This window comes from Asterias rubens, chromosome 16 (assembly GCF_902459465.1).
Source record: "Asterias rubens chromosome 16, eAstRub1.3, whole genome shotgun sequence".
NCBI classification, from domain to species: Eukaryota; Metazoa; Echinodermata; class Asteroidea; order Forcipulatida; family Asteriidae; genus Asterias; species Asterias rubens.
In genome coordinates this window covers 10,184,052-10,199,807 of record NC_047077.1, presented here as the reverse complement: position 1 = coordinate 10,199,807, position 15,756 = coordinate 10,184,052, and the positions used below count along the sequence as shown (strand labels likewise).

The window sequence follows — 15,756 nt, the reverse complement described above, 5'->3', positions numbered from 1 at the left end:
CACTTTCGGTAAACAGTATTGTCCAAGGCCCACACTTCGTGTATCACAACTTCTATATAAAATAACAAACCTGTGAAAATTTAGGCTCAATCGGTCATCGGAGTCAGGAGAAAATAACGGGAAAACCCACCATTGTTTCCGCATGTGTTTAAAATAAATCCGAAATTCTCGATATCGAGAATTTATATTGTTTTAATGTTTTCTCAAAAAGTAAAGCATTTCATGGAATAATATTTCAAGAGAAGTCTTTACCATTACCTTCTGTAAACCCTGTAAGTTATTTGTAAATCTGTGAACTTTTTTTAAAGTGTCCAATGGCTTTAACTGTACGGTGCTATCAGTATCATATGAGCAAGAAACAATACATAATATTTTTATTTTATTTTTAGAAAAAAACAAAAATCACCGTAGCAGAGACCCGTTGAACAGATAAATCTGTGTAATATGTAATTCTTCTTTGTCGTAAACCTACTTATATTACCGCATTGGTTTGTGTGATGCGTCGTCTGCAAATGCCCCTTTGGAAATACTTTTTAGCATTTGATAACGCTACTTTAATGTATGGAATAACAAACCTAATTAAAGGGCTAATTTATATGCAATTATAGAGATCATTGTAACAACAAAGACCATTATATATGCATTTAAATGGCTAATTAATGACCGGCGCCTTTGAATGGTTGTATACCAGATTTAGTGCGCCTGTATAAATGCTGTGTAATTAAAGCTTATTATGCATGCAACCGTACAATGAAGTCTCTTTTTTTCTCTCTCTGGGAAAGTGGACTGCGTGACACCTTTAACGATATTTTGAATAAAAGCAAGAAAATGCAAAGAGATTGCATGGCACATGTTTTGCATTAAGAGCAGCTTGTGTCACATTCATGGAGAAATGATAACCATTCATGAAGTATTTCAAGGAAGACACGAGGGGGCAACCGAAAAAGAAAAATCATTGTCAATTTCGCAGCCAATTACTTTAAATGTATTGATTTTTCCATTTCGCCTGAATTGAAACAGTTGTCGATTCATATCATCTTAGCAATTATTATTATTTTTTTTTTAGCGTCAGGATCAAAAAAGAAAACAATCACTTTACCACTCAGACTCGCGGCAGCTTTTCGCACAGAAATCTCTTAAAATGCCTACTCTGCGAAATGCAAAATTCTGTCTATTACTTAGTCTTATTTTATTATATTATGTAATTTATACTTTAGATATTCGAATACGCGAAATAAAATGTATACAAAAAAAAAATAGAAATATTGTAAGATGTTTCACTAGAACCAAATAACGTCATACAATTTCCGGCGAGTGAAAACCCCAATAACATAATGTTTAACAGACGGTGAAATGTAATCAGTCTGTTTGCAAGTGATACCTAATATGTTAACTACAATATGGCTCTCAAAGCTTTCAGTTGGTTTATGTTATTGTGAACTGTTTATGCATTTACACCGGCAGTTGTATCGTCGGTATATAGTCTTATTCAAGTTTGCACTAAAATGGGGGCAATTATAAGAATATTCATATTAAATGGTGATGTGCAATGGGAAATACAACGTTATTGAAACCTAAAGTGTATGCGATAGACAGTCAAACTCCGTAACAATGTAAACAAAACAAGTTTTAAAAATAAATCAACAAACGCAAATATAAATGATAATAATTTGAACGGGATTTCCAAGAAGTTCGGACACCAGTACATACCCCGTTAAAATGTAAACATATTATGGCGAGCTTGTAAAAACAATTTACAGGCTGCTGCACATCTTCAATAAAAGGCATTAACTTAAAGACTTAAAGACAGCGGACACTATTGGTACTTGTCAAAAACCAGTCTTCTCACTTCTTTTTTGGTGTAACTCAACATATGCATAAAATACCAAATCTGTAAAATTGTTAGCTCAATTGGTCGTTGAAGTGGCAAGATAATAATGAACCAAACACCCTTGCACACGAAGGTGTGTGCATTCTGATGATTGATTTCGTGACCTCAAATTCTAAATCTGAGGTCTCGAAATCAAATTCGTGGAAAACTACGTCATTTCAGAGGGAGCCAATGCTCACATCACTTTATACTATCAACCTCTCCCCTCTACTCGTTACCAAGTGAGGTTTTATGCTAATAATTATTTTGACTAATCACCAATAGTGTCAACTGCCTTTACCAGGGACGTCACGAACACCCCCCCCCCTTCCAAAACTTGACGTTTATAAAGCTGAAATTTATACATGATGTTATACATATATTGCATACATCTTCATTCACAGTGATGGAGGAATCATTTTATGGGATACGAAGGTATCAAAACCCTTTCAAACGAAAACAAAACCAAACTTCACAATCAATTGTAATAACATCAAGACATCAAACAGTCAACTATACACCAAACGATGGCTATACAAAAAAAAAGTCAATTTCAGGCTGCCGTCACATACGCACAAACCATGTCTCCACGCCTCAGATCCAGTCCGTAAGAAATGGAAAGGAAAAAAGAAAAAAAAAACATCTCGCAAGACTGCCTCCATAATTATTTTATGGAGGTACAATTCACGTGATTAGTAGCTTATTACCCGACAGATTTCTATCAGCGAGTTGGTTTGCTTTTGATTAGGTTAGCGCTCGTGGAAGGACGCCTACGCAGTTAGTGCAGAACAGCCATAGAGACAGGCTGAAGGGCGGCTTTCAAATTTGGCTTGCACCACGTCTTGAGACTGGGAAAGTTCTCACCGAAGAAACCCAACAAAAAGAGGTAAATTATTTAAATCGATTGTGATGCGTTTGATGTAAAGATTATGTTTTTTTTCGACCAGCTCATGATTCAATAATCATAATGTGTTTTCCTACTCAGGCCCATTAGTGTATCAAAATAATTGGTTGCAATTTGTATTTCTATAGTAGGGGCCTGCAGAATTGCCATCCTAAACAAACAAATGTTCCTGTTTTGGTCTTTTTTTTTCTTGAAGGATTCTTTACATTTTTTGTTTTAAATCGATTTAGAAACAAAACATTCCACATTGAAAAGCACTACGACAGGGGCAATGTTGATGTACATAAAACAAAATCTGTCTAATGGAGTTGTCGGAACATATGGTGGAACATATTGGTGCTGGAAGTTGAGTTCACACTCAGCTTTGGAAAAAAAAAGACAATACGGGATTGGATTATCATCCAAAATGTGGAAGAGGTGATTACCAGGGTCACTGACACAAAAAAAAAGAAACAGGAAATACACCTTTACTAGAAGGATCAGACAAGGAAACTGTTTGCTATTATCTCAGGCATTTACTTTTGTTAGTGTATGGCTTCGGCTGTGGTACACGTATACCTTTATTTAAAGGCAGCGGACACTATTGGTAATTACTAAAAATAATTATTGGCATAAAACCTTACTTGGTAATGAGTAACGGGGAGAGGTTGATGGTATAAAACATTGTGAGAAACGGCTCCCTCTGAAGTGACGTAGTTTTTGAGAAAGAAGTAGTTTTCTAAATTTTATTTCGAAAACCTCAGATTTAGGATTTGAGGTCTCGAAATCAAGCATCTAAAAGCACACAACTTCGTGTGACCATGGTACGACAGGTTTTTTTTCCCTTTCATTAATATCTCGCAACTTCGAAGACCGATCGAGCTCAAATTTTCACAGGTTTTTTATTTCATGCATAATGTTGAGATACACCAACTGTGAAGACTAGTCTTCGACAAAAACCAATAGTGTCCAGAGTCTTTAAGGAATAAAGTAAATGACGTCATTGATGTCATTTACCATTTATTTGGAGACACAGGTTACAAAATGATCGTAAAGACTTTCCAAAAGTGAACAGCTACACTATTAAATCATTATTTAGCCGATACAATAATTTTTTTAGTTAACTGCAGTCATTATAAATTTGCAGTCATTATAAATTTGTTTCATTTTAACCAGTACTTTTTGAAATTAAAACAATTTACTAATAATTGTTAAGTATTAAAGCACACGACAACGACATCCTTATAAAACTCTTCAATTCAATGTTCACAATATTCAGTAATTCTGTGAAACTTTCATGATCAGGGTAAAACTTGGTAAAAGTTGGCTGAGTGCAAGTATAGCATTACATAAACATTATGTTACTGAAACTTAACAATTGAGTTGTGTACTTAGGTTTAGTGGTTTTTTGTTAACAAAAATCGTGAAAAAAATTGTACACAACTTATGTTACCGACTCACTTTAACATTCATGTTTTGTAAAGGCCTTAAAACCCTTCCGGATCCGAGATGGCCTGACCCATTTAAGACGTGGTTTTTAAAAATAGGACTTATAGCAAGGATCCGGGGTAAAGTTTGCACATTACTGGATAATGTTGGCACATCATTTTCTGTGTTAGACTCACCCAGAAATGGCAGAACGGGGTCAGGCCACGAAGGACCCGGGATATTAGTTGATTTTAACCAGGAAGTTTCAAGGGTGTGCTTATGTGGGAAAGTTGCTTTTCTGAACTTCTTGTGTGATATTCATTGTGGGAAGTACCCATTTACACCGATGTGTGTTAGCACTGTGTACTTTCCCGAGTTCTGTGGAAAAAAAACCCAGACATTTTACACAGGTTGGATTTGAACCCACGACCTTTGCAATAGCTGCAGTTTCATACCAGGCCTCCGAGATTGCTCAGATAAGGCAGTTTGAATCCTATGTTTTTGTGTTTTCTTGTGTGATATTTTGTCTCTATCCAACATCGCTCCTTCAAAAAGATCCCCTAACATTACAATCCCCCATTATTGCCCCCCTCAGAGTTGGATATTGAGTCGCCCAGCACCGAGCCACCATGCCCGGGCCAGGGTTAACCAGGAATATCTTAGCGGCTTTCTGTACAATTCTCATGGGAATTCATCTTGGATTTCAAGGCGGAACAACTCCCTTGGCTTTCGCTGATACTCCGGCGAATTGCTCCTTTGATCTCATACAGGGTCAATGGAGGTTTTACATCGGACCGGTGAGTATGTTTTGTTTTATTAATTTAAAGATGCTATGTCAGATTTTTGGCCGATTTGACCAAAAAATTATTTTGATGGGGGTCGAAAAAGTTACAAGCTTTCATTTGAGCCATTGCTCGAAAAAGTCCGCAGATTATTAGTAGCTGTGAAATAAAGTGCTCACAATTAGTTTTTGTCGGGATCCCGACAATATATCACGTGACCTATTCTTATGTGTTTTATAAGAAACGTTTTAAACTTTCGTTATGGTTCCTGACCATTGAAAGTAAAAGTTAAACTTGTTTTCGTTAGAGCGGGTGATACTCTTTGAAATACCATTCACTCAAAAAAAAACTATTTTTTAATGTTTGGGGCCAAAAATCTGACATAGCATCTTTAAGACCCAATCTGGCCATTACGTCAATCGGTAATTTAAAGCTGTATTAAAAGCAAGTTTTGATTTATAATAAGCCAAACCGGTCTTTTTTGACATTTGCAGTGACCTTTCACCACAAATGAGAACAACAATAAATTCGTCTCAGGAAAAGTGCAAACAGATACAACAAACAAAACCACAACCACCAACCAGCGAAAGTTTGCCACTTTCCTTTATTTTGTATTGTTATTTTTATTTTGTTTTTTTGGAGGGGATGGGGGGGGGGGGGGGGGGGTGGGTGACCAGACGATACAAGAATGCCACGTGTGAAAAAGGTCTTTTAAGCCTTGAGCCCAATTAACTTTGATGAGCATCTGTCCAGGGGAGGGTGCTTGAAGGCAATAAATTAAAGGGCTTCTTGAAAATTCCATTCACCAGACACAAATGTATTATTTCCTGTTTATGTATTTTATATCACCATCAATATCTTTGTTTCCACTGGTTGAAAGGCCTCGTTCGAAAAAGATATTTTAAGCATTGAGCCCAATTAACTTTGATGAGCATCTGTCCAGGGAAGGGTGCTTGAAGGCAATAAATTAAAGGGCTTCTTTAAAATTCCATTCACCAGACACAAATATATTATTTCTTGTTGGTGTATTTTAAATCCCCATCAATATCAAACTTCTTTTTTTTTTTTCTTTTTTTTCACTAGTTGTTGTTATTCTGTGTAGCCTACTGTAGTTCCGCAGTTCTTTGTGCTTTCTGTTATTGTGTTGTGTAATATTTCTGTTTGATTTACACATGGTTGTACCCTTATTTCTCCACACCATGCAAAGCTATAAACAATAATTAATATTTGTACGTTTTGTGATTGTCAGGCATTTAAAAAAAAAAAATCTTTCTGACTTCTGCAATCGCCCGTTTTTGGTTTGCTCCGTAACCATTGCAACAATTATGATCGTTTAATATATTCATTTATTATATTTCTTTACCAATTCTTAACTTTCTCTGACTTAAGTAATTGTACTTAAATTGTCACCGTTTTGTTCCTTTCTTGCCAATATGGAAATACATGTGATTGAATTGATTTCAATTCAATTCACATTCATTTCCATACTGTCAAAAATTAACACAGCAGTTCAGAGTTGTCTCATGTGATGAGAAGTCAAGACTAATTTCCCGTTTTGAGTTTTATCGCCCATTCATACCTAAGACAGTTTCGCTATTCCTATCAGTAAAGAGCATCACGTGGGGTGTTTAAACGGTTGATATTGACCAGCTGGAGCTGTTTATAAACGGTTGTTTTCGGATAGCATTTGTGTTGTTTAGCCCCCAACCTCGCACTAATGCATATATCCGAAAACTGTCTCATAAACATGCACCACACGTGCAGAGCTCGGCGTCAGGAAACAGATACGTTTTTACACAGTTTCAATCTTACGCCTTTTAACCAAAATGGATCTGATATATGGATGGGAATTCAACAAGAGACTTATTCTTAAAGGCAGTGGACACTATTGGTAGTTACACAAAATAATTATTAGCATAAACCTTCCTTGGTAACGAGTAATGGGGAGAGGTTGATAGTATAAAACATTGTAAGAAACGGCTGCCTCTAAAGTGACGTAGTTTCGAGAACGAAGTAATTTTCCACAAGTTTGATATCGAGACCTCAGATTTAGAATTTGAGGTCTCTAAATCAAGCATAAAAACAAACAATTCTTCGTGTGACAAGGGTGTTTTTTTCTTTCAATATTATCTCGCAACTTAGACGACCAATTGAACTCAATTTTTCACTGGTTTGTTATGTTATGCATATGTTGAGGTACACCAAGTGGAAAAACTGGTCTTTGACAATTACCAATAGTATCCACCAGTGTCTTTGAACGGCCGTTTCAAACCTTGAAGGGTCGTGGCCGTGCGATAAAGGCCCGAGCCGAACGCACGACCACGACCCTGCCGGTTTTACACGGCCATTTAAGACCTCGGCGCTACCCTGATTGTATTCCATTTTTAGTTAGAGTTTTATTCATTTCAGTGGTTTTAATCGATGTCATGCAAAATGTGTAATCGGTTTTCAGTCGTTTCTCGTGACCCAGATGGCCGATCGTTTTCACACTTCTACAGGTTTGTAGTTCTTACTTTGTCAGCAACTGTTTTGTCAGCAACTGTTTTGTCAGCAACTGTTTTGTCAGCAACTGTTTTGTTATCAAAACCAATCTTGTACTGTTCTTTGAAACTTATTGTTTCATTGCCTGTTTCTGTCTATTGTCATGCAGGGTGGGAAAACAAACAAAGTGGACTGCTCGCACCCATGGAAGGCTGTTTCAAGGTGGACTGTGACGTTACATTTCCCGGATGTAGCAGTGGACAAGAAAGGTATGGCACCCAGACTGCTAAACAAATATCCATAAACTGCTATTGTATTGATGTGCAACATCTGAATAAAGTCACATAACATTTCAAAGTTGATTCGTTGTCATTTAGCCTTCGAAAGGCTCAAAACGTCAGGCGAATAACAATTGCTTGCCGTTTGAAACAAATGATTTGTTTTTTTATGGTTATTTACATTATTATTCATTTGTAATGTAATTGTTTTTATTCACATGAGACGAATGCCGTCAAAAGACTAATTATTATGTGGTAAAGCACTTTTTGTTTGTTCGAAATTGGATAACAAATTGATTTAATTACAGCTTTTAATTATGAAACAAAATACTAGATAAGTCTAGTAAATCTTGTAAACTTACAAGAACATGAAAACCATGGTTGTCAGTAATATTTTGTTTTATTGTTTATAATTCATGGGACGTGAAAATCATGATTGTGTTTCGAATTTTCAATAATTATGGCACGTCTCCATGTTAAAGGCACTGGATACCATTGGTAATTGCTCAAAATAAGTGTTAGCATAAAAACCTACCTGTTAGCGATCAATCTGTTGATAGTGTAAAACATTGTGAGAAACGGCTCCCTCTGAACTAAACGTAGTTTTCGAGAAATAAGTTGTTTCTCACTAAAATATTTGATTTCGAGACCTCAGATTTAGACTTTGAGGTCTCGAAATCAAGCATCTGAAAGAACACAACTTCGTGTGACAAAGGTGTTTTTTCTTTCCTTATTATCTCGCAACTTCGACGGCCAATTGAGCTCAAATTTTCACCGGTTTGTTATTTTATGCATATGTTGAGATACACAAAGTGAGAAGACTGATCTTTGACAATTACCAATAGTGTCAAGAGTCTCTAAAGGAAGGTATTGACGACCTTTAAAATGAATACGTCATCGTCATCCAGAGCCATCTGGTTACACCAACCTTCGACTGTGAACTTATAATCTTGAATCTTGAATATAGAGGTCTGCAAAGTAGTCGTGGATAAGAAACACGAACACCTTGCTTTTGTCACGTCACCAAAACTGAATTTGTTTTTAATTGAACTATAATTTTGTCCCCAATTTGCCAAGGTATGACGGGATTTTGGACCCTCATTTACAACCAAGGGTTCGAGGTGGTCATTCACGGCAGAAAGTTTTTCGGGTTCAACGACTACAAAGTTATCACGAAGAAACATGTCATCAGTTATTGCAACGTGACGTCGGGTTGGGTGCACAACTCCGACGGGAGGGACTGGGCCTGTTTCCGGGGTGAGAAAGTGGCCGGGCCGGGAGTGGGGAAACCCCCGCCGACCTACACGGCAGGCGAACTGGACGAGAGTCGGCTCTACAAACAGAACGCGGAGTTTATTGACAGTGAGTATCAGAAGATGAGTGAACAAAAAAGAGCATCCGAAGGACGAAACAAACGAAGTTGGCTATGTTTGGCTATAACACTATAGTATAATATATACAAGTGCCAGCTTTGGGGCTCAAAGTGGCGCGTATCTTTAGCCTGCGATCATAGCTGATGCGTGTGAGACAAATTTGACAGGGGGATGTCAGTTTTTTAAAATTTGATATTGACTGTGGCTGCTGTTGAATTATCAAGTTAACATACAATGAAGCCAGGTTGCCATAAGCAACAGCCGTAGCCGCATCTTGGACACGGCTATACTGTACCATATGCTGCCACCATCTTGGTCATGTACCTTGTATGCAATAACAACAATGGGTGTTATCGACTCTTCCTCTGTGTGCTGTACACAAATACAGTAGTATACGAGAGTGTAATGCAGCCGGGGCTATAATGGATGCTGGTACCCATGGTACAAAAAGGAACCAGACTATTTCTCCTTCTGGGCTCAGTAGCGTTACATTGTATCGACTGGAAGTAATATCAAGATGGCTGCACCATGATAAAGAAGACATAACAACAATAATGTTTTGCCACAAATGTCTAAATTGATTTATGTCATGCTTCCCCTCCCAGTCCTTAAAGGGATATTGTCGTCATGATCAGAGCGAGTCTGTGGCCAGACATTAAATTATGAATCTTCGCTCAGAAACTGTGACACGTGCGCGCAATCAAAGACGGTGCTCTTTCAAGGCCTATTCTGTGATAATGACGGTTAATGCACGCGTGTAGTTTCTTGGTGAGAGGTCATGCTTCAATGTCAATCCGTCATTTTTACAAATCTCTTCCTAACTATGGATTAAACTTAGGATTCATGACGAGTTTTAAGTTTCGTAAACACAGAAAATATTTTAGGGCGCATTAAACCCATCCTAAACTAGGACCATTAGTACTCGTCTTAAACTTAAAATTGGATTAATCCTAGCGTTTTGCTGATGTCCCATATAATATTTGTCATCTATCTAGAAATTAATGAAAAGCAGACCTCTTGGAAAGCGGGATGGTACAGCCGGTATGACAACATCACAATGGGAGATCTACAGAGAAGGGCCGGCGGCAGGAAATGGAAAAACGCTTACCCGCCGCCAACGGTACCAAATGACATCACAAAAGCTGGTAAGTTTTCATCAACTGAATTCATATAACGCAGTATAAACCAGGTATCGAAATGATCCACGGCACTTACAGCAATTGCCGTGGTGTCACTTGCTTTTGCTCTATGGTGCACTCGGCAAGGTTCCAATACACATTAACATTTGCCTCATAGAGGTGGCCATTGCAGAGGAAAGTTGCGGTGCCCCTTCAAGAACGAACTTTAAAAGCACAATAGTACGGCAGGGAACACTCCAACAGTTCACTGGTCAGAATTGATCCATTTTCCAGATCCACTTGGGGCCTGAGCCAATCGGGTTTAAGGCCGAGTCACACTGTAGCGATAACGAAAGCAAGAACGACAATGACGCAAAGAGAACGCATTCTATTGGTTGAATAATGCTCCGCACAGAATACGTGCTCGCTCATTCCACCAATCGAGGGCGTGCATTGTTAACTTCGTGTTCGTTTTCGTTCTCGTTACCGAGGCCAGTGTGACCCGGCCTTAAGACTGTATTTTTTCCAGCATAAAAACAGCGCCAGTAACAGAAAGGATAACTGGATAATGGAAAAAATTATAAAAAAGTCAAACGTAACCATAAATTATAGGAAATAAACATATGAAATAAATAAAAACATAAAATCGGGCACAAGCCAAAAAGGTAAAGCCTTAAAAAATATTTAAAACATACAGAAATCTTGAAAATGGTTGACACTTTAACTTAAAGGCAGTGGACACTATTGGTAATTACTCAAAATAAATATTAGCATAAAACCTTTCTTGGTGACGAATAATGGGGAGAGGTTGATGGTATAAACATTGTGAGAAACGGCTCCCTCTGAAGTGCCATAGTTATTTTCCACGAGTTTGGTTTCAAGACCTCAGATTTAGAACTTGAGGTCTCGAAATCAACCATCTAAATGCACACAACTCCGTGTGACAAGGGTGTTTTTTTCTGCCGTTATTATCTCGCAAGTTCGACGACCGATTGAGCTCAAATTTTCACAGGTTTGTTATTTTATGCATATGTTGAGATACACCAACTGTGAAGAATAGTCTTTGACAATTACCAATAGTGTCCACTGTCTTTAAACACAAAACATTATTCTTTTGGCAAATGCATGTGTATTTATGTATCACGACAATCACAACTTCGCTTTAAAAATGTAAATTGAATTTCTGCCATGCTTGTTAAGTCATATCCGGTCGAGCCGAAGGTTTTTCGGCAACCAGCAGGTAATATCGCGCACTGATGAACTACCAATAATCTTACATGACGCAGGGAACTATAGCCCAATGGTGCCTATTATATACGAGACAAGTGTAATCAGTGTGACGGTGTCATCTGAGCAATGGAGCGTATACATAGACAATGAACTGAATCACGAAAGTACAGGTTGAAAACATCAAATTCATTGATTGGTTTTATAAAAAAAACTACTTGTCGGTAAACCAGAAACTTAATGTGGATGGACTGAATATCATATTGTGTCTTTGGTTAAGTTTTTGAAGACCATTATTACGGTGATCGATTGGAGAAAAACAACTTTCTATAAACAAGTCAGACTTTATTATTTTGTTCACGTAGACAGACTTTGGTCTTTGTTGTGTATCTTTGTTCACACCGACATTAAATATAAGTTACATGATGAGGTGTTTTCCAAACTTGGGTTGGACTCCGGCTCCCGCAATTCGGGCAGTGTGTTTTGTGTGTGGTGCTACTAAATAACAAATGCATCTATAGGGAGACAGACGGAGCCTAGGTTTGGGTAACGCGTCCACCTACTACCAGGGCCCAACTTCATAGAGCTGCTAAGCACTGAAATTAGCTTAGCATGAAGATTCTTTCTTGATAAAAACAGGATTACCAACAAAATTTCCATTTGATGGATATTTTCTGTCACTGGTATTCAGCTGTTGTTGGCTTATCCTGGAAACCACATGGAAATTTGGTTGGAAAACCTGTTTTTATGAAGGCAAAAATGTCATGCTTAGCAAATTTGTGTGCTTAGCAGCTGTGTATACAATTAAAAAAGGAACACGTTGCCTTGGATCAGACGAGTTGGTCTTTGTCATAAAATGCATCTGGGTAGAAATATGTTTTAAAAGTATAGAATACAATAATCCACACACATTTGCCTCGAAATTGCATGGTTTTCCTTTTTCTTTGCGAACTAATACGGTCGGCCATTTATGGAAGTACAACAATTTGACTCCCATAAATGGCCGAATGTGTTTGCCGACGAGGTAAAAGGAAAACTACACAATTTCGAGTGTTACTTGTGTGGATCATTATATAATATTTTTAAAATATCTTTCTTGTCATATGCATTTTATAACAAACGGTTACAAACGCATTTTAAAAAACCAACTCGACCGATCCAAGGCAGTGGACACTATTGGTAATTACTCAAAATAATTATTAGCATAAAACTTTACTTGGTGACAAGTCATGCGGAGAGGTTGAAAACATTGTGAGAAACGGCTCCCTCTGAAGTAACATAGTTTTCGAAAAAATAAGTAATTTTCCACGAATTTGATTTCGAGACCTCAGAATTAGATTTTGATGTCTCGAAATCAAGCATCTGAAAGCACACAACTTCGAGTGACAAGCGGTTTTCCCCCTCCCCCCCCCCCATTTTTTCCATTATTATCTTGCAACTTCGACGACCAATTGAGCTCTAACTTTCACAGGTCTGTTATTTTTGTGCATAATTGTGTTGAGATGGACTAGTCTTTGACAATTACCAATAGTGTCCAGTGTCTTTAAGGAATATCGTTTTCTTCAAACCTTTATTAACACTACGTGTCCATGTGTAAGTCCACGTGGTCTTCAAAGTCCAAGCAGTATGTGGATCTATTTCGTTTTCAGGTCCACACTTCGTAACGTTAAAACCACCCAACTCGCGGCACAACCAAAAGGAAACCAAACAAACAAATAACAGTAGGCCTAGCCCAAACATATTCTTGGTTGCCAAAACACATCTCAAAATAGGGTAATTTATTGTGATTTGTTATTTCTCAATTTCGTATAAAACAGTGCGTGGTTTCCCGAGAGTTGGTTCTCCAATGGCTTTAAAGGCTCGTATATACTTATATCTTTGTAATAATTGCTTGGGTATCGAATATGTAATAGGATTATACTAATAATAAAAAATGTGTTGTGTCTGGTGCTTGTCGTTGATTGGTAATTCGGTTAAAGACGAGAGAAGACAACCAGCCACATGGTTGATAGGGGTTATTCTTATGGTTACATTGTATTGCGAGTTTCCTCGGGTTTAGTGCATTACACACACAAACTAAACAAATAAAATGTAACAAGATTAAAGCCAATGGAGCACACATAGTCCTGTGCACTATTGGTAAAAAAGTGCTCAAAATAGTTGTTAGCATCAAAACTTACTTGGTCAGGAGCAAAGGGGAGCTGTTGATAGTTATAAAACATTGTGAAAAACGGCTCCATCTGAAGTTTTTTATTCCTCACTCAAATAAAAAAATATATATAAAATGAGCCAAAGCCTTTTATTATGCATCTATAGACGATGTGACCTGTGACATCACATGTTTACAAAAGAGCCACAGAGCCTGGACTTCCTGCGGGCATAATTTGTACACAGCTCAATGGAAGAAAACATAGAATCTTATATTTTGTGGAGATTGCACTGTCTAATTCTTGTCAACTTTTGATATGATGAAAGGGGGCACATCTCAGAACTTGACCAGCTGTTACTTTCATAAATCTTGGTTTTATGTGGAAATTATGACACAAAATGTCAACCTTCCCATAGGACCAGGGATAGTATTGTGCCTGCCAATATACTGAAAGAATGTACAAGGTCCACCTATTATAAACAATGTTCACATGGTCTATAATAGCACACGAAATAGAGCAACAGTGGTGTTTCTTCTTTCATTATTCGCTCTAGAAAATTCGATGACCAATTGACCCCAAATCTTCAACAACAAAAAACATTTTATGCATACATCGGTATACACCAAGTGCATGAGAAAACTGGTCTTTGATAATCACCAAACGTGTCAATTGCCCTTAATGCAATACACACATGGAACAAGCCCCCAAGGCTACATGATTCAATGTCTACGGAACACACACATAAGTTTACGGCAACCAATTAATTTTTTTTTTTCATAATTGCATACAAGAAGAAGAAGACATACACTAAATACAGTCTTACGGGAAATCATATAGTTGACGTCGCTGATATTAAGACGTCCCCACGTATACAACATTAAGGTTATGTTGGATAATCATTGTGGCCTTAACTGATGTCATATAACATACTGTTCAATAATGAAGACATGTCAAACGGAGCCAAAACTGCATGGTCAACTTGAGAGTCTCCTGAGGATGAACAGATCAAGTTATAGTCGAAACGTCCACCATTTAAAAACTCACTCAGCGGTAGTGAAGTTAATATATAGAGAAGTCCCCTCGATCAACTAAAAGCAGAAGTAGTAGTCCCGGCCGATACCCGCCCAGAGTAAAAAAAAAGTAAGTAAAAATAAATATATATAAGCAAGATAGTTCTAGAAAGAACAAATTTACCAGGCAAGTAGATACACACATATGGTGTGACCGAAAACAAATTAATACACCACCAAGCAATGCTTCTAATACCATATGACTTTAGAGTCGTAGAATCTCAGAAATGACATTGTTAAAATATTTTCCAAGAACATTTCAGCACTTCCCCCCCCCCCATCAAGTGTAAAAGCAAATGTGACCGAAGACATAAGATTTACAGTGGTTATTGCACAGTACCCCCGACCTGCGTATTGTGGCTAATCATGTTGATTCTAGGGAGGCCCAGGCGTTTTGATAGTAGTTGTGATGCTCAAACAAAAAGTTGTCTCTATAATTCCTGTCAGAGGAATAGATCCACGTCTGCAATATGTTAGCAATAGGTGATCTGACTCTCTGTCAGAACCTTCCAATATTGTTTACTTTCTATTATTGTATTGACTGTTATGATTATGATTTTGTTTATGTTTTTATTATGGCCTTTTGTTCGTACAAATTACTACTTCAATCTACAGTCTATTATTAAAGTGTGTATCCTTTATATCAGTTCTTAAGGTTTTGTTCATATTCAACGTCACTGTTTTCATTTGTTTTTGTATTGTAAAGAAAAACAGTGATTGCACTTTCAGTATAACAAAATCTTTGTTAGAAAAAAAAAACGCATTAGAAGGTTATCATACTTGTTTCGTTGGATGTGTCTCTGGTGTACAGGTCATTCGTAAGACGTCATATACAATTAATTACCTCAGGTCCAAGTGAAATACTGAGAAATCCCCAACTCATTGAAATATCCTTTTTTTGTGGAGCCCTTTTGTGCATGAGATCTCTGTAACAGATGTTGCATCTTGTTAAGAGAATTATTCACCCCAGTAATGAGACACGCTTGTATGACCGTGAACGGAGGCGTGGAGATGCTGCCAGGGCTAATTAGCTCCATCTTGTTGACGTCTTTATGGAAGCATGAAAGAAAAAGAACGTCTTAAATACGTCTTCACA

At 37.5% G+C, this 15,756-nt stretch overlaps 1 protein-coding gene across 1 annotated transcript in view; it reads left to right on the top strand.

The window, feature by feature from the left end:
- The first annotated feature begins 2,631 nt into the window (after positions 1-2,631).
- LOC117300703 (dipeptidyl peptidase 1-like) overlaps positions 2,632-15,756 on the top strand; it is a 21,851-nt gene continuing 8,726 nt past the window's right edge. The window contains exons 1-5 of the mRNA XM_033784453.1: positions 2,632-2,756; positions 4,777-4,978; positions 7,614-7,713; positions 8,800-9,084; positions 10,091-10,240. Coding sequence (XP_033640344.1) covers positions 4,811-4,978; positions 7,614-7,713; positions 8,800-9,084; positions 10,091-10,240 — 703 coding nt within the window. The 5' untranslated portion in view covers positions 2,632-2,756; positions 4,777-4,810. The remainder of the gene's footprint in view (positions 2,757-4,776; positions 4,979-7,613; positions 7,714-8,799; positions 9,085-10,090; positions 10,241-15,756) is intronic.